General features: G+C 37.7%; 1 protein-coding gene across 3 annotated transcripts in view; it reads right to left on the bottom strand.

Moving 5' to 3' along the window:
• Positions 1 to 26158, bottom strand: part of LOC126375122 (hypoxia-inducible factor 1-alpha) — a 118530-nt gene that overhangs the window by 72682 nt on the left and 19690 nt on the right. For all 3 annotated transcript variants that reach the window (XM_050021968.1, XM_050021966.1, XM_050021967.1), the window contains exon 2: positions 10110 to 10297. In XM_050021968.1, coding sequence (XP_049877925.1) covers positions 10110 to 10297 — 188 coding nt within the window. The remainder of the gene's footprint in view (positions 1 to 10109; positions 10298 to 26158) is intronic.

The raw sequence follows: 26158 nt of genomic DNA, 5'->3' as shown, positions 1-26158 counted from the left end.
CGAGACCGATTTATAATGGGGTTGCGACCCGGTGTCGAAAAAGAAAAACTGTATGCAATGGACATGACAGATCTTACACTGGCCAAGGCTGTGGAATTCGCAGAGAACTTGTGCAGCGCCAAGGCCGCCGCTGCGGCTAGCGTGGGCGCTGCTGCCGGGACACTCGTTGTGCACTCGGACATAGTAAACAAGATTTCGCAGGGAAGTAAACATGTGAAAAGTGGAGTACCCGGAAAGCAAAAGTGTACAGTGTGCGGTTATACTAATCACAAGTCCTCGGAATGTCGGTATTCTGATTACGTGTGTCGGAAGTGTAATTCTAAAGGTCATTTGCGTAGGATGTGTCCATCGACCAAAGTGAACTACGTAGAAAATGTAGCCGGAGGGGAGGACGTCGGTGATGATGGTAAGGTGTTCAACATTCGTTCACTGAGAGGCGAACCAATGGTAGAAACTGTATATATACGCGGTTTACCCCTCAAATTTGAGATAGATAGCGGATCAGCTGTTACTGTAATTCCTGAAGTCATGTGGAAATCGCATTTTAAAGACGTGCTATTGTTACCTTCACGGAAAAAACTAATTAGTTATTCTGGTGATAACATAAAGTGTGTTGGAATGATACGTCTGGATGTGTGTTATGATGGCTGCACGCACACGTTGGACGTGCATGTTGTGTGTGATGGCGGCCCACCCCTTCTAGGCAGGGATTTTATCTCGTCATTTCAGTTAGAATTAACTCCAGTTAAGTACTGTCAAGGAAAAAACTTATTAAGTGTAACACAACTCAAAACGTCATTTCCACACTTGTTTTCTGATAGACTGGGATGTTTTAATAAATATCAAGTGCAGTTACGTCTAAAAGAAAGCACAAAACCCGTTTTTTTTAAAGCACGACCGATCGCGTTTGCGTTACGTGCTAAAGTTGACAAAGAACTGGATAGGCTCGTCAAATTAGGTATTCTTGAACCCATCGACCATGCCGAATTCGCGTCACCAATAGTACCGGTTTTAAAGAAAAACGGAGATATTCGTATTTGTGCCGATTTCTCAGTCAGTATTAATAAACAACTAGTGGTTGAGCAATTTCCTCTGCCAACAGCAAACGAGCTGTTTTCCAAATTACATGGTGGTAATAAGTTTACAAAGTTAGACCTGTCTATGGCCTACAATCAGTTCGAGTTGGAAGAGGCATCGCAAAAGTTGACTTGTATAAACACACACCGCGGATTGTTTAAGTTTACACGTTTAGTCTTCGGGCTAGCGAGTGCTCCGGCAGTGTTCCAGCGAGCCATGGAGTCGCTGCTGGCGGGGATGGAGGGGGTGCTGTGCTTGCTGGACGACGTGCTGGTGACGGGCCGCGACGATGCCGAGCACGCCGCACGTCTCACTAAAGTACTGCGCACCCTGCAAGAGGCCGGCCTCACCTTACAGCAGGAAAAATGCGAGTTTTACATGGATGAAGTTAGCTATTTGGGCTATGTTATTAACAAACATGGTTTAAAGAAATCACCGGAAAAAATTGAAGCAATTGTCAAAGCCAGTTCACCCGCTAATGTCACACAGCTTCAATCTTTTTTAGGTTTAGTTAACTATTATAGAAACTTTGTTCCTAATGCATCTTCTTTACTTAGTCCTTTATATGACCTTCTTAAAAAAGGCACTAAATGGTCGTGGAATGACAGTCACAAAATAGCATTTGAAAAAATTAAAGAATGTTTGTCTTCAGAACAAGTTCTTGCCCATTTCGACCCGGATGCAAAACTCATTCTTACTGTCGATGCTTCTCCTACCGGGTTAGGAGCGATTTTGTCGCAAAAAAATAAGGAGGGTCAGGAAAGGCCAGTATCATTCGCATCTCGAACGTTGAACTCCGCAGAAAAACGCTACTCCCAGATTCAAAAAGAGGCCACAGCTATAATTTTTGGTATACGTCGTTTTCACCAATACCTATATGGTAGGTCAATACCGTTTATACTACGTACCGATCATAAGCCGCTTATTTCTATATTTGGGCCGTACAAAGGAATTCCCGAAGTAACGGCTAATCGACTGCAAAGATATGCGATGTTTCTAAGTGGTTACAATTATGTAATAGAATACGTGCGTAGTGCTGACAATATAGCAGACTTTTTATCACGTGCGAATCAGGTCGGTTCCTGTGAGAGTGAGCGAGAGGAAATAGATTACAATTCGAGCTCCGAGTTATGCGACCGCGCCGCTTACGTTTGTTTTTACCGACTTCAAAAAAGGAGGAGGTTCTCAATTCGACCGTATATTTTTTTTTTTTTTTTTTTTTTTTTTTTTATGTTTGTTCGGGCATATCTTCGTCGTATATGAACCGATTTTGATAATTCTTTTTTTGTTTGAAAGGAGATATACCCAAGGGGGTCCCATGTCAAGGAAGTCAGGATCTGATGATGGAAGACCAGAGAAATCGAGGGGAATTTTCAAAAATCGTAGGAGCGACTAGTGCGTTTGTAAAGCCATATTGATCAAATCGCTCTTTAGGCTTCGGGAAAACTTCCCGACCTTCGAAAACTGGTCAGCATCAGGGAGACACCCTATGGCCTGGCAAAACTATACAACCTGGAGCAATTTTTCTTTCACGAAACGTATTTAAATCTTGATCAAATCCAAACGCCGGTGCAAAAAAAACAAAATGGCGGAAAAAAAAGATGGCCGCCATACAAAATTTTGTCGATTTTGGAAGAAGCCCCTTTGGGTAAAAATAATGTATGGGGCGCTTACTCAAAACGTCATGTAGAGTACGGAAATACTTTCTGGTCACCAAAAACTGCTCCGCATCAGAGAGATACTCTACGGCCTGGCAAAACTATCGCACGTGAACCAATATTTCTTTCAGAGCACTTATTTAAATCTTAGTCAAATTCCATAGCGCGTGAAAAAAAAAACAAAATGGCGGAAAAACAAGATGGCCGCCATACACAATTTTGTTTTTTCAGAAAATGTCTCGGGGTATAAAATATATATCGGGGTTGTGATCGAATCGTCATGTTAAGTATGGAAATACTTCCCGATTTTCGAAAACTGCTCCGCATCAGGGTGACACCCTACGGCCTGGCGAAACTATCGCACCTGAACCAATTTTTCTTTCACGAAACCTATTTAAATCTTGGTCGAATTTAATGGCCGGTGAAAAAAATACAAAATGGCGAAAAAACAAGATGGCCGCCATACAAAATTTTGTTTTTCCAGAAAATGTCTTGGGGTTAAAAATGATGTATAGGGGTGTGATCGGAACGTCATCTTTGAAAACTGCTCCCAATCAGGGAGACATCCTACGGCCTGGCAAACCTATTGCACCTGGATTTTGTTTGTTTCCACGACACCCATTTAAATCTTGGTCAAATTCTGTCGCCGGTGAAAAAAAACAAAATGGCGAAAAAAACAAGATGTCCGCCATACGAAGAGGGACAGTTTCGAATAAACAGGACACGCGAGCTGCTTTAGCAGCGAGCGAACCACGCGAAATCTACTGTATCTATATGTGTGCGTGAGTGTTTATGATAGCAGCTTCCACTGACAACCACATGTGTGTATGTGTGTGTGTGTGTGTGTGCGTGTGTGTGTGTGCGTGCGTGTGTGTGTGTGTGTGTGTGTGTGTGTGTGTGCGTGTGTCTGTGTGTGTGCGTGTGTACGTGCGCGTGTGCTCGTGTGCGTGTGCGCGTGTGTGAGTGTGTGTGTGTGTGTGTGTAAACATGTTCATCAATAATAATTGTGATCACTACTAATCATATATTATTATATATCAATATAAATCAGAAAATCTGTCTGTGTGCATCCTTGCTCAGTCTAACCATCACTTAAAATCGTAAAATAAAATAAAATTTTTAACAAAAAAAAAACCGACTTCAAACGCAAAACTAAAAAGCAATAAATAAATTTACTTCGCACAAAGTAATTAGTACGTATTTTCAATTAGTTAATTAATTTTATAAATCTGAAGTCGGTGCCAAGTAAATGCTACAACAACCCTACTACAATATCAAATTACAATGTACACACAATATTGTTTAATACCTATATCAAAGCAATTACAAAACAATGTCAAACAAAAAATTACAAAACAATCAGTATTGAAAAATATAAGAATCGGTACTTCGTTGTAGCATTTCCTTGGCACCGGCTTCAGATTTATAAAATTAATTAACTAATTGAAAATACGTACTAATTACTTTGTGCGAAGTAAATTTATTTATTGCTTTTTAGTTTTGCGTTTGAAGTCGGTTTTTTTTTTGTTAAAAATTTTATTTTTGTGATTGACGGAAGCTTACCTGTGACCTTGGCCGAGCTGAGTCATGCGACTAGTAAGGATGCTATTTTATGTGAAGTTGCGAATTACATCACGAATGGTTGGCCACGAAAAGTGCCAAACTCGCATATTGCACCTTACTATTTATGTAAATCCCAATTATCAGTAGAATGTGGATGTATAATGAGAGGTCACAAAGTGGTGATTCCTGCCGCGCTAAGAGAACGAGTTTTATTAGAAACTCATCGTTCACACCTCGGTATCGTTAAAACGAAAGCAGAGGTTCGTTCAAGGTTCTGGTTTCCGGGTGTGGACAAGGCTGTAGAGGAGATGATCGCGTCGTGCAATCTGTGCATACAGTTGCGGCCGTCGCCGCCGCGCGAGCCGCCCGCTTCCTGGCCATACTCACCGCGCGCATTCCATCGAGTGCATATAGACTTTCTTGGGCCATGCAATGGACGAATGTATTTAGTGTTGGTGGATGCGTATTCAAAGTGGCCAGAAGTTTATGATATGGCAAATACAACTACATCTGCGGCCGTCATAGATAAACTGTCCGATTTCATGTCTAGGTACGGAATACCAAGGAATATTGTGAGTGACAATGGCACAGCTTTTTGTTCACATGAGTTCAGAGCTTTCTGTGATTCCAATGGCATAACACACATAACATCACCACCGTTTCATCCAGCCAGCAATGGCCAGGCTGAAAGTTATGTAAAAATCGTTAAAAAGGGAATTAAAGCAAGTTTGCTGTCTAGTTCAAATATTAGGGAATCAAAATTAAAGTTATTACAATATTTATTTTGTTACCGCAATTCACAACACAGTGCTACTGGTTCTTCTCCCGCACAGATATTGTACGGCCATAAACTGAACTCTCGTTTAGACTTAATATTGCCTACATCATCACTCGCATCCTCGCCTACGGATTCACATTGCTTTTTGCCAAACCAACAGTCTACACAACTTAAGGCGGAGATAAAAAAACAATATGAACCAGAAACCAATGTATTGTACAAACAGTTTTGTAATAACAAATTCAAATGGAAATTAGGAGTTATACAAAAACGCATAGGTAACGTATTGTATTTAGTTATGGACAAGGAAACAAAAAAGTGTTATCGTAAACATATAAATCAATTAGTATTATATAAGGGAAAGATCGTAGATACAAGGGACTGTGACAAAACGTATACACAAATAAACACACCATACTCACCACCGTCGTTGCCGTCGTCACCGCGTTCCGTCACGCCGCCGCCATCGCCGCCGTCGATGCCACCGCCGCCGCCACATTCTCCACAGCCATCTGTGTCTACGCTATCACCTACCATGGCTGCCACAGACATATTCAGTCCAAGTACGCCGCTTGGACCATCGGCACCTCCGACATCATCACTAGATTCGTCGCTCAACGCTAGAGAACAAGAGCAAGAGGAGAGGAAGGAAGAAAATGAGCCGGGTGTGACAGAGGATTGTGTCTCGGCAGATGAAGACTTCCATGAGGCAGAAACAAACGCAGAGAATGATCTAACTGCAAATCCTCAAAGAGTGTTGCGTTCACGTCCCAGGATAGATTTCAGGCGCTTTTTCTAAATTGTTATATTATTAGTAAGTCCTAATTAAGAGAGGAAAGATGTTGTATATGTAAGTAGACCTACATACATCATTAGGAGAACGCGCCTCGCGCGCATTGAATAAACCAGTCTGTTTGTAACCACCGGTTGTTTCACTTGCGTACCGTCGATACCTAACACATTGTTACTTCACAGAAAACATTTCTCAATTGTTTTTAATGTTCCCATTTACCTACTACAAGTTATATAACCATTATGTAAGTAATTATACAGGGTGGCCCAGAAGTTCAGGTTCAAAATGAAAAATTTGATAGAGGGGCTCATTGGCTACCAGAAACACCCCAATGTATATTCAGCGATTATTTACGGTTTGGAGATATGACCCATTTCGTACCTTTTTCTAGTTTTTCTACCTTACTTCAGAAATCATTTTGTCGCTATCTCTTGCTTAATAATTCTATTTTTTTACTTCATAACTATTCTTAAAGATGAGTACCGCTAGGTGAAAAAATAAAAACTGCTGGGCCACCCTGTATACTTTTTTTCCCAATGTGTTTAAAATGTAACATAAAAACGACATAGCAACTTGGAAATTAATATCGAATTTCTGAAAACAGTATTGCAAACTAGGCAACATAAATAAAAGGTTAGCTATTTATTGGTACCGATTCCTGCGGACATTAACATAATTTAAAATTAGTTTGAAAGACCTAAAACTGCAGTTTTCAGTAACACAGTTGACTCGACCGTTCGGCGGTACGGCGCACCACCTATCACTTTGGTCGAACAGAAAGCTCGGTGAAGTGTGGGTACTTAGTTTATCTTGCGATGGATGTAGGTACCCAATTGGTGTATTGTTGTGAGCTTATATTATGTTCTAAAACTAGCTTTATCTCTGTCTTGCACTTGTCATAAGTTAAGGACGGCACTATTTTTAAAGTCGACAGACTGAAATAAAGCTGTGTCTGCCAAAATCGGCAGATTTGTACCAAGAATTTCTACGTAACATTAGGTCACAAGATATAATATTTCATTCGGAATTACTCATGTGTTTATTCATTAAAAATAGCAGAAAGCAACAACCTATTGTATAGAAATATATTCCAGGAAAAAGGAAGAAGACAATAACATAACATCCACAGTGAATTATAATAGCGTTGGCGCAGTAATATTTATTAGCATTTAGCACCCATTGTGGTGGCATTTGCAATTTATGCAACTGATCGACGTAAGAACGCTAGATGTTGGGAAAAAAACATGAAGAATCTTTTTTTTAATATATAGTAGCAAAATAAACATTCGAAAAAGGATTTTTTTATCAATTATTTTGAACCATTAAATCATCAGTCCATGTCTATCCATCCAGTGCATTTTCAAGTATACACTCACTCCTCGCCAGCTATGTTTCAGTCCCACGTAAATTAAAAAAAAAAATGTAATTTGTATATTTTTTTTTAAAGTCCCAAGAATTTCACGAAAACTTTAAGGAATCATCCCTTACAGTTTTCGTTACGGTGTAGTAACTTTACTAACATCCTGTATAGGTAGAGCTCGTTGACATGATGTGCGGATTTAAAATTGATATTCCAATCAAGTAGGCAACATGACGTTGATGGCAATAAATGGCGAATGACGTGATTGCGGTTTGGTTTTATAATTTATAAGTCCGGTCCATGGCGACACAGGCTCGTGCCAATCCTGTAAACCGGTGGGAAACCACAGAAGCGTCTGGGTTAGGAGGAAAATGTTCAATATGTCAACACAGACAGACATAATTCACGCCTTAACATATATTATAAGGGTGTGTAGAGCTATAGACATTATATTAATCTATACGTATATATTATTTTCTATTAATCTTGTCGTAATAACATAACTTATGGATATCAATTTTCATATTTTTTTTGTTCCTATGCTGGTCTGGGTGCAGACGACTCCCTGAGCCGAGGTTCGCGCCCAACTGGGCACCCTCAGAACTGTTGTCTTAAACGTTGTACCGGGTGAGAGCCTTCAGCGCTCCCCATTTGTCCGGACACGTAGTTAATGCCATCTGCTGCAAATCTACAATAAATCTGACAGAAGGATTATGTCCTTTCTAGCGTGGTGGACAATTAATCGTTACGGCGATAGGCTGATCCTTTCTCACCATACAGTTCATATCCATCTTAGGATTTCGTATCAACAGTGGCAGCAAGTTGTCTTTGATTACTTGAGGCTCTGCCCACCTTATTAGACATTACGGGAGTGAGTTTATGTATGTATGTAAGTTTGTAAAGTATCATTTCTTACTTCCTGCCGGGGTAAGCAGACTTTGGAATGGTATTTCAAATCATTTCATTTGAAAAAACCAAATAAGTACACAAGGTTTTTTAAAAACGGACACACTGTAAATACTCTCATACTATGCAGCATTGTAATAGGAAGCTTCATACAGGTAGTATCAAAGTGATCGACTGTTAATGAACACATTTTATCGACAACATAATCTTATACCTGAAAATGTAGTATTAAGTCAATATCCTAAAGCGATCGATAACAATAACTGGTATTATGCAGTTTTATCTGACAACACGTTTTAATCCGGAACACACTTCTACTTAGTGTAAGAAAATACCAAAATTAATGAAACAGCAACATTTTTTATATGCGATGCAGCGATACACTGCACTTATGTCCCTATTGCCATTTACCGAGAATAGGCTAGTTTACAACTAGCCAAATCAGTTACTTTTTAATAAACGTCAAAACACGACATTACTATGGAATTTATATGAAAAAGCAACATTTGACGTCATAGACAAAAGGTGACACCATGTCGCACTTATTATTACATTTTCTTTATTAAAATTCATAAATAAGTAAATTAGAAAAAAAGAAGACTTTTTGTCGCTTTTAGATCTGTCTGTTTTTCGTAAAAACAGGAATTTCATAATTGATCTTTGACCTAGGAAACTATCCAATTATTGTTGAACTAAACTTTCCAGGCAGTTGGTGTTTTGAGATCTAAAGTCTAAATTCGACTCTATGACTTTGAATTCACTTTTGGTTAATTTATATCAATTCATAATCACGTGGTTTTCAGGATTTGTGCCCGATTAATGACAATAGGCCCGCCCCCTATTACTAGACTTAAACATAGCTGGCGAGAAGTGGGTGTCTATGAAGACATTATGTCCAAAGAAATTATATTAAAGTAATTTTAAATTGACTTATCTACTTGTAACAGAACGCGCCTATAAGCCAGAACAGTACTTACAGGCAGTAACATAATTGTAATTAAAATACAAGCGATCTTTGATGTTATTTTCTCTGTGATATTTTTCATTGACCTTAAGCCGAAAGCCTGAAGCCATGGTAACCCAGTTCGTAGAACGCTTGTCTCTCACTATGAAGTCGCAGGTTCGAATCCAGCACAGGCCTAAACCAATGATTGTCGAATTTGTTTTCGAATTCATGTTTGTATCATAAATGATTATCGCGTGCTCAGCGGCGAAGGAAAACATCGTGAGGAAATCCACATTCCCGAGAAATGCATTTTCGGAGGTATGCGACCTAACTTGTATTGGGCTGGTTTTTCTTTCGCGGGTTGGAACTTGGAAGGTCAGACAGGCAGTCGCTTCTGTAAAAAACCGGCCCTGTCAAATCTTCAGGTTAAGTAAGCGGACCCTGTGAAAAACGGGATGATGCTAGGCAGGTGATGATTTTTCATTGACCTGTAGTGAAGTAGCGTGGAGATTGACGTAATGGTTGGAAACTTGACTGAGGCCAAGGTTATCACGGAATGCTTTCTATCTGGTGTTAAAGAAAAGAATCGATCAGCCTTCTTTCGACTGATATAGCATAGTGATGTATCATTAGAACGTCACAACACTCGCTTACGTAGGTACTCTGACAGATCTGACTAACCGCGCATTGAAGCTATTATAAATGTTACCTATATTGAAATATAATTACTAGTTGTAAACTAGTAGTTATGTTTAATACTAGGAAGCTAGACCAGACCCCGGAAACTTTATACAAAACATCTCGTTTTACACGGACACTGCACATTGACGTTATCGTACACGCGCATCTGTGTATGACGTCTGATGCCCATAGGATTGAAGACTAAAGTAAGACCGAGGGGGATTGAGGTAAACCCAGCTCAGCCGCTGGTGGGGAGCGCAAAGTTGCCCTTCTATACGTAATATTATTCTTATGAAGCAATTGTACGAAGCACTAAACGTTTGTCATAAATGTTCTAGTACACTCACACAAAGAGACGACATCGCGCACGCGAAGATAGGATATGGCCAGCCGCATGACTGAGGCCTTGTCCAGCTGTTCCACCTCCTCCTTCCTGGCCGGCAGGGCTGCTGTCAGCTCGGAGAAGATCTGCATCTCCTTCGTGCGCCTGCATCGAGCTGCCACGCGCGACTTCTCCTTGCGCTTCTCATTGTTCCTGGAGACAGAAGTAAAATTGATTAGAGAATAGAAAATTAAAATAAAATCTACCTACTCCACTCCAAGTTCATCAGTCGTCCCGTGATTATGGCATTTGCACCAGTGTTGAAATATCGGGAATCTTATATCTTTGATTTAAATAACGCGGTAAGAACCCGGTTTTATGTGTTTTAATTTTATTGTGATTAGTATCCTGTCATAACGGCCTCTTGTGGATAGTGCTTGAGCGTTAGGCTCACGAAAATGACATATCACAAAAATCACTTTATAATCCCCAGTTTGGTTAGGACATGGCTGGAATGTGAAAATAATGATCTGTGCAACGGAGGGATAAGTTCTGTGCTATGGTTATAAATAAGTAAAAAAAATATATTCAGACCAGTTTGTAAAATGAGAACTTAATATTATGTAGGTTGAATATGTCATAACTAGGCGAGAGATTGCATCAGATATATCATTCAGAGTACCTATCGAGTTCTTTCTTTTTTAGGAAAGGTAAATGTGCAATAAATAATTAATGTGCCATTTCTTTAGTATAAACGAGATTTCATTTAATTATATTTATTTTTGTACACCTTGAGCTTTTTACCCTATCTATTTCAAACAGCTCTAATTTACTTAAATAAATATCAGTTATTTTTTGTTTAGAAATATTACCGTATTCCATTTTTGTAACTTATTGGACTTTGCACTACGATTCTTGGAATCGATCATGCTCACGCGCAAACGGCCTAAATTCAATTCAATAAATTATTAGTATTATTACTTATTCTTAAAAAATATAATTTTGATTATTAAATAAAAAAATATGGATAATCAATTAATATGTGTTTTATTTCCTAATTAAAATATTTTAATCAGAAATCCTAAATTTCTTATGTTCGTATTTCATTTGTAATCTATCACCAATGCATGTAAGTATTGTAAGTACATACCTAGTAGTATAGAGATCGGGCCATGAGTGCATAAACTGTGTTGAAGGAGGAAAGATGTACCTATGTGATGTAACACTGACAAAATCCATAAAAGAAAATAAAGTCAGTATACATAGAAAGTGTTTGTACCTCTTGGAAATCGCACACAGCTTGTGTTTTGAGTCAGTGTCCTCTGGAACTCCGGGGATGCACATTTTGACACAATTCCCACAACTTTACTGCTATTCTCTTATCCAACTTGTGGTTCGACTGTGAGCACAACAATCCGACGCCAAACCTCTAAGTGGTGTGGCTGGTAATTAAAGAATCTCTACCCCATTAATTTGTGATTAAGACGAGCAAGGTATACTTTGTCATTTGTTCCAAATAGGCTACTTAACAAATGCGTCATAAGCGCATTTGGTAACAAATTCTTGCGGTCGTTCGGCTAGTTTTTAACGAGGCAGCCGTCGCCCTTGCTTTAGTTTACTTATCGAATAATATGGAAGCAAGCAATTGAAATATTCCACTAATACTGAACGCGTGTATATCGAAGCAGGGCTGTGCAACCAGTCAATATCAAATACAAACACACTTATCGAGTTATATATAGTTCATTTTTGTTGTTACTATTTACTATATTTGCGTTTTGATAACTCTAAATTATACTATACACTATGTCCTAATCGTACCGAGACAGGTCTAGAGCTTCTTACACAATTTAGCTAACTATAGATCTGGATTCGATTTCCAATGGGGCAAGTGCCGAAATTACTTTGTAAAACTTTCCTTTGTTTGGTTAGGGCATTGCAGGCTGAATCACTTGACAGTACGAAAAATGAGAATAAATGATGCTGTGCTTCGGAAAGCACGGTCCGGACTACTATCCCGAAAACCTGCACTGGAGCAGCGTTGTGGAGTATGCTCCATAATCGCCACGGTTGACTGAGGGGAGTCCTGTGCGAAACAGTGGGGCTTGTCCGGAATATTTCGGTTATGTTTGTTTGTTTATACTGATTTAATAATTTTGTAAATGGTCTGGAGATGAAAAAACAAAAAAAAATCTTGTGAACCTTTACCTGAAATTTTGTACAATCTAAGATACAATTGATTTCAGTTGTAGGTACTAATTATAATTACATTATCCTTCATTACAATAAACATTGCTTATCATCATGTAGACAATCGCTCAGACTAATTGCTATAAATCCATACGTTACAACGAATATGGCTCGTGTCTGTACGACTCTAATCAAAGTCCACTTATGAAAGTTACACCAGTTAATACTATACAGGGTGTTAGTGACATCGTAACGAATACTAAGGAGGATGATTTAGACCATGATTCTGAGTTAAAATCAAGTGGAATTTTCCGTCGCAAAATTCATGATTTTTTAGTTGATTTAAATTATTTTCAATTATATACTTTTGCGATGGAAAATTCTACTTGGTATTAACTCAGAAAAATAAGCTAAATCATCCCTCTTAGTATTCGTTATGATGTCACTTACACCTTTTACAAATACGGGTATGTATGATATGGGTGTTAGTAACATCGTAACGAATAATGAGGAGGATGATTCAGACAATGATTCTGAGTTGATATCAAGTGGAATTTCCTGTCTGAAATTTGATGAACATTTTAGTGTCTTTTTTGATTATTTTCAGTTCCATACTTTTGCGATGTAAAATTCCACTTGATATCAACTCAGAATCATAGTCTGAGTCATACCTCAATGTTTTCGTTACGATGTCACTAACAATCTGTATAGTGCTAGTGACATCGTAACATGTTAGGATTTCTAAGATTCCGATTATGCGTTTCTTCCGATGTTTTGAATATTTCTCTATGGGTTTTAACAAAATTGGCAAGCTCATAGATGTACATTAGAGGGAAGCATTAGAATGACTAGTTTTACAAATAAAGGTATAAATTCGGTAAAATAACAGGAGTGGCTGCGAGTTGTCCTGTTGAATACTTATGTCTACCCACTTTATGTATGCAATGTTACTGTAAAATTGCGAACTACGGTAATTTCTAAGATTTCTAAGATTATTTTTTTTGTGATTGTGTTAGTGGTGATGTGTGTGGGGAAGGGGTAGACCTAAGAGAACATTTATGAAACAAATAAAAGAGAAGGTGCAAGTCGTGTCATATCAGGAGGTGAAGGTTTTGGCGGGAAGAAGAGAGGAATGGCGATTACTCCACCGACAAGAGCGCAGCTCTTAAATAAAGAGAGATGTTAGAAGCCCAAATCGTTCTTCAATAATCGTTAATTACGGACTTACGCCGGCAGCCATCTGGTCAATCTGAGGACTTACCACTGATTAATTTACATGTTAGAGATGTTTAGACGTGCACGGCATATGATGGCTCTATTATCATTTTGTCTGTGATAATAATTAATTATAAAACTTTTAAGGCTGTTAGTTACTGGCTAGTTACCCATTCATGTGGACTTGTGGTCCAACATACATTGAAGGGACATTATAATGTCAGACAATGACGGGAGAAACTATTAGCAGCATTGATTGACGCAGGCGGCTCTGAACGTGAGGTGGGTTATAATACTTATAATTAATTTTGTCACTGTGGTCATATGGTTCACTAGCTTGCTTCTCAAACGGGGAGCGCCGGTTCGAAGCCCAATTGTGGACTTGTATCAATAAGACGACGAAATGACTTACCACGTTCATCTAACAGACAGATCGCTAAGGTGTGGACAGTACACTTCATTTTGCGATAAATATACCTTTGAATATCCCAATTGGGATATACTTTTGAGCTTATGTTTTGTGGGTTTTAATTTCAGATTTGCAAGTGAACCTTAAAAGATGTATATGGAAGCAACGACAAGATTTATCGATTGCAGAGAGGAATTTTGGAGAAAGGTTGTCACAATGTGAAATTAATCACAATAACAAAACAGTAAAACCGATTCTGTTTTTTCCTCTAATTCTTGTAATTAATTATATTGCACCTTTTGTCAAGTCACTCTTTTCCATTACATAGTAAGTTATCTTATTCGATATAAAGGTTTTACACTAATTAATTATGGTCACAGGGTCATATTTATTTCTAATGTTCAATGTTTCAATGATACCTAAACATTGCTCGAGAAAACATAATAACGCGCGCTTTGCGATATTATTAACCCACGCTATTGGCTACGCGATAAATAAAGCGATTCTATTGGTTCGCGATGTGCGGTCTCCATGTTACGGCTGCTGGTAGATAAACATGAAAACTTTACAATGTCAACAATATATTCCAAAGGTGATATCTTATAAATAGGTAATCTAGTATAGCAATAAGGCAGTGCGGTGTCATTTCATTATCAAGGCTACCACGTGTGCTTTGGCTGGCATCTGATAACCTGATACACAAATTATCACTTTTCAAATTGAATACGGCAAAGATTTATTGTATTCATTGGCTATTTACATTAAACCTAATTGATAAAGCAAATTAAAAAAGTAGGTACCTACATAAATATTATAATAAGTCGTAAAAAGGAGAAAGTGAAGTTTTATATTTTGCCCGTGCGGTGTGCCCTAAGCCCCAACTACAGCCGTCGCGGCATGCCAACCGCGCCGCTTATGTCGCTTAGACCAATAACCGCACGACATCTATCTACGTAGATAGCATTCGCTGCGTATATTGGTCGAAGCCCTCGATATAACTAATGCGTGCCGCGCGCGGAGCGGTTGCCGAACAGACTCTGCTCATATTGATCAAAAACCATCAAAGATTTGTCAGGATTAACACTTCCGGCTTAAACAGGCAATGAGCGTGTGTGTATACCTATTTATAAGTATTTGACAGGCAAGCAAAGTTCAATCGAATTATCTGATAATTGGATACCCTTGGCTCAGGGCGTCGTCTCATCATCACCAGCCCAATAACGTCCCCACTGCTGGGGCACCGGCCTTCCCTATGGATGGATAGGGGCCACCATCCACCATCACGCGGGCCCAGTGCGGATTGGTGGTTATTAACGACTGCTAATGTAGCCGGGACCAACGACTTCACGTGCCTTCCGAAGCACGGAGGAGCTCGAGATGAAAACTTTTTTTTCTGGTCACCCATCCTATGACCGGCCTTTGCGAAAGTTGCTTAACTTCAACAATCGCAGGCCGAGCGCTTTTACCGCTGCGCCACCGAGTTCCTCATCGTCTAAGAGAATTATAATTATTTGAAGATAGTGATAAGCCCTGAATGAGTGAAATCGTCGACCACGCTGGCAGGGTCGGTATCGGGGGGTTAAGTGTTTGTTGTCGCTAGCTGATTCCCCCTCTATGGCTGTAGTAGTCGATTTGTCAGAATCATAGATCGTATAATACGATCCTACTAAGCGGCAAAATAAAAGGAATGTTTGACAAACATAGGTATGTTTTCTCAACTGTTATAAAAAAAAAATATATTTTTTTTTGTATTCGACGCAAGTTACAAGTAATTTACAATGATAAAAACAATACAAACAAGAGAAATGACGTAAAACAATGAAAAACCACAGAATTAATTGTAACGGAAATTAAGTGTTTCTTGCGATGTCAAGTAATTATCCCGACTATTTTTAAGCAACTTTCAAATGGAGGAGGTTATAATACAGTCGACGGTGTGTTTTTTTATACTTTTGGAATTTAAATTTTGAGTTAGGGTAATAAAAAATAGAAGGAACTTCGAAATTCGAAGGAAATTAACCGTTTACACGCTCAGCGAAAACCATATCATTTAGTTGCTACTTGTCTTGTTTGAACGACTCATGGTAGAACCTTGACAACGAGGCATAAGATATTTTGTTACAAGTATGTTTGGTGAGATGATTAACCTACTTACGAAAATTAGGAAGAGTTCCTTGTCTGGCCTAATTTAATATTTTTTTTTTAGATTTTTGTGTGTTAGGAATGCTGGTTTTTAACCAATTTTCCCCACTAGTTAAGTCTCCGGACTGACAGTGATAAAAATAGGTAGGTACCTACTATCTATACCTCACTGTCACTGTCGATTGCCATAATCGTTTGCAACTTGGCTAAAGCCAATAGACATTTTTATTTTCATCTTTTTTTTTAATATGAAGTCAGTATGAACTATTTATCTTGGTCCGCGTACATCACTAAATACAGAACTGAAAACAATGAAAAGAAAGGAAAAACCGCCAAATAACAGGGGACTATTTCCAAAAAAATATGGAAATATGTTTGTATTTTTTAAATCATGTAGTTATTGCTCAAACGTACTCATTTGTAGACCATTAAAATAAAATTTTCAATTGATTTAACATTAAAATGCAATTAACGCATGTCCTATTCTAAAAACAATCAAGTTTTTTTTTATATATCTACTCATTCAATTATACCAATTCACTTAACGCGTAGTTGTTGATTTCTTGGTGGAACATTACCTTAACGTGTTGATAAACAGGAAACTAATACAAAAAACATAGGCAAGGATACATTGACCCTATAATATGTATTTTGATATTATTATGAGATTCTAGAGACTAAAATTCGGCGCCGGCGCCCGACGACAAGGACGGCTACAGAAGAGTGCGACGCATTGAGGAAAATCTGTTCGTTGGAAGTGGATACAAAAAACGTGCTGAATTAACACGCGAAAAGACCAATCGAAGTATGAAATGATTTAGTGCGTAAAAACTAGTCAATCATACCGCTTCATCATAACCGGGAGATATCGAATTAATAAGAAATCAGCATCGTATGCTTCTAAAACCGACAACAAATGATTTTTGTTATCGAATAAACGCATTAGAATTAAATAAAAAATATCAATATTTATTACCTACATAACTTACATTACAAATGGCTCTGATTCCTCAAAATCAAATCAAATCAATCCTCCTGACACCTTCTAATTTTATCTTAAGTTAGTCGTTTTTTTAAGGTAGTCATTTTCTTATCTGCCGAAAAGGAAAGAGACGGATGATTGTCAACCGTTCATTTTAAAATGAATGAGTGAATAACCTGGGCGAATCAAATAAACATCTAGCTGATATACTACCCGCATGACGTGTGCTGACAACTTAATTTTTATTGCGGATTATTGGCCAATGTAAAATTTTGAGAGGGTTGTTTTTTCTGTCTAAAACTGACGTGTGTTTCACAAATTTTATGCCTGTCAATTACCCGTCCCTTTCTTTATCAGCGGTAAAGAAAATGACCGTCCCTTTCTTTTTCGGCGGAAAAGAAAATGACAAGTATATCTTAATTTATTTTTTTCGTGTGTCCTCGTATCAGCACCAATATGTTGCTATGTGCTAATAATGAGAACTGACGACAGGTGACGAAGCGATGAAGAATAGAACGCGCTTGGCCTTGGAAGATCTTACTTTGACTATCCGGATGATAAATAAAGTACTTGTAACAAAATATCCTTTAACAATATACCTACCTAACAGGGATGTTATTTACATGAAATTTCGGATCGGCTCCGCCCCTATCCGATATTATCCGAAACTTTTATTTCGGATTCGGTTACGGTTACGGATGATTTTTTATATCGGTACCTATTCGATAGTTTCGGTTACGGTTACGGAGCTCCCTAACATCCCTGATACATAATGCCGCAAGAGCAATAAGGCCGCCTGTTGTGCCTTTTTGTATCTGTTGTCTTTATCTCTGTATATTGTGTCCATTTGCTCAATAAAGTATTTTATCTAGATAGATGAAATACTTTATTGAGCATTAGATAGAAGTAAAGTAACATTAGATAGATATCTAATGACGCGTTGTCATATATTATATGTTATCATATATATGCGTTAAGTAACATTAGATAGATATCTATTGTTACTTTAGTAACACCAGCCAACTTACATTAGCGTAGCAATATGCCTGCTCAAAATGGCTATAATTATGTTTCCCAGGATACCTTACAAAGCTAAATATTTCAAACGATTTGATAGAATATTGATTCATAACTAAAGGGTTTCCCCTGCAATTGAGTTCTTCGAAATGCGCTTCAACCAACAACAATCATTAAATTAAAATATTACTAACAAAGTTATAAAGGAAAAGATTCTGTGCAAATTGCAAAACTAAGTCTTAATAAATACTACATTATATAAATAGGGTAGGCAGATGGGAACTGTAGCATCAGCGGCGATCACATTAGATCTTACAGATTTATAACGCGTGTATGTATATTATATGCGTTATTTCTAGCCCCCTAGTCCCCAGCTTCAAAAAAAAAGTCTTAATAAAGAACGACAGAGCTTAACTGTCTCCTACATGATATAACAAACAATGCAACACTTACATTCTGATTCCGAATCGAGAGTAAACTGACCGAGATGCTAAATAGGCACAAGTTAATTTAGACTGTTTCTAGGAGCTGCCAACAATAGCGTCATCTTTATCACTCTTAATGGTAAAGTCCAAAGCTGATGAGACACAAGTATTCATCTTCGATGTGGTAGTTGCCATGCCAGACGTATTGAGAGTTAGTAGAGTTAAAATTGGAAAGGTTACGTGATGTAAGATGTATATATATATCTATACGTATATATGATCAAGCTTATAAGATTCTAACTTAATATAGTAAGGTTTATTGATAATGATAAGACAGTGTTTATTTATTATTTTTCTTTTTATTTGAAGCTATTAAATCAATCAATCAATCAATAATACTTTATTGCACAACAACATAATACAAAGGACATAAACATACGAATAAAACATAAGCACAATAGGCGGCTTATTGCTAAACAGCAATTTCTGCCAGGCAACCTTAGGGATGAAAGAAGATTATTAAAGTACCTAAGTAAAAGGAAGCAGTAGCTATATCAATATAACACAAAGATTTTTCTATTATGTAACGATTTTAATTTACGTTTTACGTCAGTTTTAGATGACCCTTATTGAACATTTATGTATTACAATGTTATTTATTAAAGTCGGTTGTAAAGCAAACGTTTAATTCTCCTGTAATATGTGAGTTATTAGTTAGTTGTCTATAATGCTGACAATTTGTACTCTTACAGCGCTCGCCATAAGGTTGCAATCACGAGTAAAGATTACTCATGATTTAATGGGGCAGACAGATCGAAACTAGATCATTTCAATTCCTATTACAAGACTATAGAGTTCAAATCGGACTTAGTTTTGGTTCACAATTTTAGTGTGCTATTTGGCTAATTAGCGGTCGGGCGCATCAAGCTATAAATAACACTATGACAGTTTTAGACAGGGTTCGAATCGAACGAATTGATTGCTAGCCAGATAAGAACTTGCTTCAAGGGTTCAATATTCTATGTAGAACGAATCAAAAACGAATATGGTCGGAGAAATTGGCAAAAACGATGGTAAGAAAATAATAGTACCAAGGAAGTATTTAATGGGAACTGAAATCAAAATCATTATACAAAGTAATTATCATGGATAAAAATGTTGAAGGCCAATGTAACATTTTTGAATGTAATTTTTTTCCCAAGGTGTGTATGGCTGAGGAGAAAAAATGACAAGAAACTGCAACAGTAACACATCTATTAAATCAGTGTAGTTATACATTACAAGTTATTTAACAAATTTAATACCAGGCATTTTATCATTTAGGTAATCCTTAACCTAAACATAAACCTAATATATCAATAACCTAACCTTATCTAATGCTGCTAAATGAAGGAATAATAATACCTAAGTAAAGTTATGAACTTATGACCATCGTACTGCCCTTAGTACTGTCCAAATAACTATTCGATATTCCAAATGGTATTTATAATACTTATGATAACTTAATCATTACCAAATATCGGCTATACTCAGAGAAAGCAAATGCATTTTGTCATCCGGAACCGGTTCTATTTTGAATTTATGGTTATCCACAATTCTTGTACATGGAGGTTGAAATACGTGACGTAATTACGAATAACTTTCGCTTGGTAACGAGGTAACCTAAAACACACGATTTGTTGAATTAGACAATGGTTTTAATGCTAATAGGAAAATTAATAAACCTGTTATACTTGACATCAAGCCTGTAATTTGTATCAAAATAAACAGAATCACAACTTGTGAAGTTCTAAAATTAATAGAAAGAGTATTGACCTTGCATGCACTATTACTATTGCACCAGCTTATCCCCTAAATCTTAGTAAGACCAAGTAAAATTTTCCATTTTTCCAAATTTTGATATAGGTACCTAACTATGTTCTCGAGGCCTATGAAATGTGGTGTTGGAGGAGGACGGAAAGAATAAGTTTAACAGAAAGAGTTACAAATAAAGAAGTGCTAGTAAGAGTAAGGGAAAAAAGACAAATACTGAGAATGATTGAGGACAGAAGAGGCAAGATGATTGGACACCTAATAAGACACGACGAATTTATTAAAAACATCATAGAAGGAAAGCTAGAAGGAAAGAGAGGAAGGGGAAGACCAAGAAGAGCTTACATGGAACAGATTAAAGAAAAGGTTAACGTCGTGTCTTATAGGGAAGTCAAGGAATTGCCTTTGATAGACTGGAATAGAAAATGCTACACCGACAAGAGCGTGGCTCTCAAATTGATGATGATGACCTAATTATGTTATGATCATAATATAGGCCGAATACCGGACGCCGTACCGAATACAGAGGGGGACGATTCAGCTCATGATTCTGAATTACTATCAAGTGGAATTTTCCTTTTCAGAATTCATGTTTTGTTTATTATTTTCAGTTCCATACTTTTGTGACGTAAAATTCTACTTCGGTGGAATTTTCCGATATCAATCTCATGGCCTGAATCACCCCCAAAGTTTACGTTACGGTGTCACTAACATCCTGTATACTTATTGCACGTATCGTAAGTCAAGGACGGTGTTAGTTTTAAAACGGTCAAACTAAGCTATAATTGCGACATTTTGTCACGGTTTTCTATGACGTCACAGGTTGCTTTTTCTTACAAATTCCATTGTAATTTCATGTTTTGACGTTTAGTAAAAAGCAACTGATTTGACTAGTTGGAAACTAGCCTATTAAGTTTGTTTCTGTCAAATCGGCACCATTGCCATATCTACAACCACTTCGAACCGAGTATGTTTGTATTACTACTTACATCATTTTGGGGACAACGACAAAAGCCTTTGTAGTCTTTGTTGACTTTAACAAAATTCCCGGGATGATAAACGGGAAGACTGCGCGATAAAGATAAGTAAACGTTACTTATGACAATGTATTATTGAAATGGTCTTGGGTGAGGAGAAGCGTATTGAGTTCAATGTCGCGCCTTGGGAGAGTTTGTGTGTCCCAGTGAGCTAATTAACGTCGACGATGAGTGAAAAACCTGTGAATCATACCTACAATATTTCTTTCTTTTGAAGAAAAATAATATATTTATATATCCTTAAAAAATATACTCATCTCAAAGGCATTCGGCATAAAATGCGTGAAAAAAACAATATACGATAGATAAGGATGTTTTAAACGATGGAGCTTTTTGGCAAGTTGCCTGCTGCCACCGCGCCACGGTCACCGCGCCGCCGCGTGAGGCGACGTCTATTAACGTAGGTATAGCGTTCGTTACGTCTATTTGTCGAACCCTTGATATTATTCGCGCCGCGCGCGTCGGTGTTGTCGTGCTGAGCCTACTGGTGACAATGACGATACATTAACAGAGGATTTCGAACTGTCTTACAAATATCGCAAATAAGGAGTCTGAAAACGCTTATTTTTGTCACGACCACTGTCTGAAAAAGACCACTACGCGTTGTAGACCCCAAGAGTTGCAAGCAAGGTGAATACAGTTTTAGCTTAATATTTTGTAATTCTCTAACATCGTATCTTATCTTCCCCGATAATAAACAAAATAATTTATAACTTAAAACTCTAACCAGAAAAAAACCCTTCCAAATAGCAGTTACCTATAAATAGTTCATCTTTGACGCATAGATGTTTTTAATCTGAGAAAAACATCGTGTAGAATTCAGGCCAATGTCGACGGAAACAGTTTCTACGTCTGAATCAATGACACGAACAATTGTCATGATTGCGAATATGATGATAGAGCAATTGAAACTGTGACGTATGCTCGCAAAACTACTGTCACTCATAATTCGAGACTTCCAGTTGAAGATATTGATGATATATTAATTTTGCAGCCATAAATAATCACACTAACATCTGCTAATATAACGGGTAAAAAGTAAACAATCTAATTGTTAAAGCATAAGTAAATAAACGGCCTCTGTGGTCCAGTGGTTAAGCGTTGGGCTCACGATCCAGAGCTCCCAGGTTCGAATCCCGATGGAGACATATCACAAAAACCACTTCGTGATCCCTAGTTTCGTTATGACATTACAGGCTGATCACCTGATTGTCCGAAAGTAAGATGATCCGTACGGAAGGCACGTTAATCCGTAGGTCCCGGTTACTACTTACTGATGTAAGTGAGTAATCGTAACATGAGCCATGTCAGGGTCCTTTGGCTCAATAGTAACCCTGACACCAGGGTTGCTGAGGTTGGTAATCCACTTCACAACCCACACAAAAGAAGAAGAGTAAATAAACATAAATACTACAGAAGGGACATTCCGCACCACTCACCAATAACGCTTGGAGCGAGCTTTATTTACCTCATCAACAGCCTATTATATAGGTACGTCTCACTGCTGGGCACAGGTCTCTAACCGTTCAATCAACCGGAGGGGGTATAAGTAAGGCGCATACTCCAACACGCTGCTACTTCAACACGCTGGGTTGGTGGAATACTTGGGCTACTAGCCCGGGATCAACGCGTTGGCCGTTGCAACGGCTTAGCGTGCCTTCGAACTGAATCATCTTACTCTTTCGGACAATTAGGTGATTCAAGCCTGCAATGTCCTTTCCAAACAAAGAACAGTCTCACATAGTGATTTCGACAATGTCCCATCGGGAATCCAGATCACGAGCCCAATGCTCTAACCACTAGACCACGGAGCCTGTTACTTATCTCACTTTAGTCTATTTAAGAAGTTAACGAGTAAGAGAGAGAGCGCGGACTATCTACCTCGCGATTTTTGTATGGAGTATCCGGACTGTGATACTGACGATGCTCCTCCTATAGTGTGGGTTGTGAGGTGGATAACCTACCTCATCAACCCTGAGATAGATACAGATGATTGTATTGTGTGTTCCTTTTTCTGCCCTATTATAGTGTATAAAATAAGTAACAGTGATCGATAATCGTATCCTGGTCGACCTTAACGGGACGATAAGACTTTGCCGTGTACTTTGTTGCTGCAATAAAGGGCTTATTACACCTAACTGTCCGACAGGCTAGATGCGTCAAGGTCACGGGTTACCATGGTTACTTCCCGCCAACTCGCTCGAGATCGTGGTTACCATGGTTACGACTCGCCGATTTGCTATTAGACTACACGATCTGATCTGGAATCGGGAGTTGGGGGAGTAACCATGATAACCACCTTGATATTGACGCATCTAGCTTGTAGGACAGGCAGTTATAATAAGCCCTTATGGAGTCCAGGCTATGACACAGATGATTGTATCGTCTGTTCCTTTTGCCTGCCCTGTTATAGTGTATTAAATAAGTAACTGTGACCGATAATCGTATCCTGATCGATCATAACGGGATGACACGACATTGCCATATCGCACTTGATGCTGCAATAAAGAACATAAAAAATACCATACTAAAAATACATAATATATACATACGTACATAAACTCACCTATCTCCCACCGGGGTAAACAGAGACTATAGAATTCCATTTGCTTCGATCCTGACACACTTCTCTTGCTTCCTCCACATTCATCAATCCCTTCATACACCAATAATACCATATTTCTATCGTTAAAATATTGATTGATTGACGTTTTTTTAATGACGTGACTTGACTTTTAAAAGCTGCCACAGAAACGCTGTTTGAATCATCTGATGATGATGGCTTATTGTAGATTTGCCGCAGATGGCATTAACTACTTGGCCGGAAAAATTTTGACCGTCAATAAGATCCAATCTTTGTTTTTTGAAATTTATATCATTCTGAAACAAATAAAAGAGAAGGTGCAGGTCGTGTCGTATCGGGAGGTGAAGGTTTTGGCGGGAAGAAGAGAGGAATGGCGGTTACTCCGCCGACAAGAGCGCAGCTCTTAAATAGAGAGAGAGAGATATCATTCTGAAGTAGTCTGACATAAGTGACTTTGCAATTTAATTTCTCAAATGCGTCTAGCAACAACGTAGTAAGTTTTCAAACTAACGTATTGTAGAAGCTACAAATGTAAAACCCAGTTTCAGGAAAACTGTGGCTATTGATAAATATGTAAAGTAGAGCACTAAAACATCGACTCCTACGCAACTTTACAACGTTATATTTATACATAAGTATGCAAATATTCTTATTACACAGGATACAATGTTACAATAGGATAGCGTTACAATTTACGATGAAAAAGTTACTATAGTAACATATTAAATATCAATGTGTAAAAGCATGTTATGTTGTTATATAACAGCCATAAATTAATCTTCAATTTAAATTGACAAGTTTATAGTGACTGTTGCAACGTGTGGGCTTATAACATTCACATTTTTATATATCATATAAATTGGATATATTTTCGATCTCCATTTCGATCGACTCTGAACCAGCTTGCGTGTATGAAACGATTGATAAATTATGTGGAGGAAACAAGAGAAGTGCATCAGGATCGAAGCAAATGGAATTTCATATTTTTCGGTGGAAAATAGGCGTGAGTTTATAGATGTGTATGTATGTAAAGTATGTAGGTAATTTAATTCCTTGTTTCTTTTTATATTATAAACTTATACATTTTCATTATAAAGATATGAATGCATGGAATTAGCTGTCTGGAACAGATATTAGGCAGCCCAATTACTAAATTGTATAACAGTTTTTTCTTTAAACAACGTCTAGGGCCCTGTGCCGAGGATTTTCTTGCAGCTTCTTTTTTCGCCGGCTTTACAGGATGTAAGAAGCTGCAGTGGTTTTAGCGGATGAGACGTTCGTTATGTAAAAAATTACGATTCACAGCGTAACTATGTTACTTACTGAATAAATATATTTTTGAATTTGAATAAAGACACATTAGGTATGTCTCTTATACAAAATATATATTTTGTATCAAAGGCGGAAACTTGAGTTTGGGATGTACAAAAATTGGCGTCATGTTCTCTCGGTAAGAATATATGCTACTAAGATATTTGGGACACGTGTACTTTGGATTGGTAAGATTTGGAACAGAAAATCGATTATGAATATTTTCGCCTTTTTTTATTGGTACGTTCTTTTTTCGGGGGGAATTCATTGGCCCCGATTTCTGCAGACACCTCGTAATTTTATTTTAAGTTATACTCGTTATTTTTTTATCCGGCGAAAAGGAAAGAGACAAATGATGACAACTATTACTTTTAAAATGAATGAATAAACCGGGCGAATAAGATAGGCATATATAATTCTGTCGGCTTATTGGGTTAATTTGGGAGGGTTTTTTAAATTTCTGCATAATTTTAACGAGTGTTCCATATATTTATGCATGTGTATAACCCGACCCTTTCTTTTTCGGCGGACAAGAAAATAACTTAAAACTTAAAATAACATTAGATGGTGTCTACAGGATTTAGCACCATTAGCTACTTACACCATTGGCACAATATTAGACAGTACACATTTTTTTTGTATTTGGTCTTTGATTGAACCTGTCATCTGTCGAGATACCAGACAATAGATTTTACATTCTGTCTGGTACAGATTTGCGTTCCGATAAGGTAATACTCTAAGACATCAACACCAGGATACGATCATTTTCCTCATTCACATTTATTTTTTTCTCATAAAATAATTATAAGTCGATCAATAAACTATTAGTCTACTTAGAGACGTGATATAAGACAATGACTAGGTGCCACGTGATCCTTTATGTATCAACAAAGTGTCGAGTTCAGAAGGGTATAATTTTCTGCATGGTAAATGACAAAGTACACACAACG

Source organism: Pectinophora gossypiella, chromosome 18 (genome assembly GCF_024362695.1).
Source record: "Pectinophora gossypiella chromosome 18, ilPecGoss1.1, whole genome shotgun sequence".
Taxonomy (NCBI): Eukaryota; Metazoa; Arthropoda; class Insecta; order Lepidoptera; family Gelechiidae; genus Pectinophora; species Pectinophora gossypiella.
Note: the sequence above shows the minus strand (reverse complement) of the source record. Positions and strands in the feature narration are given on the sequence as shown.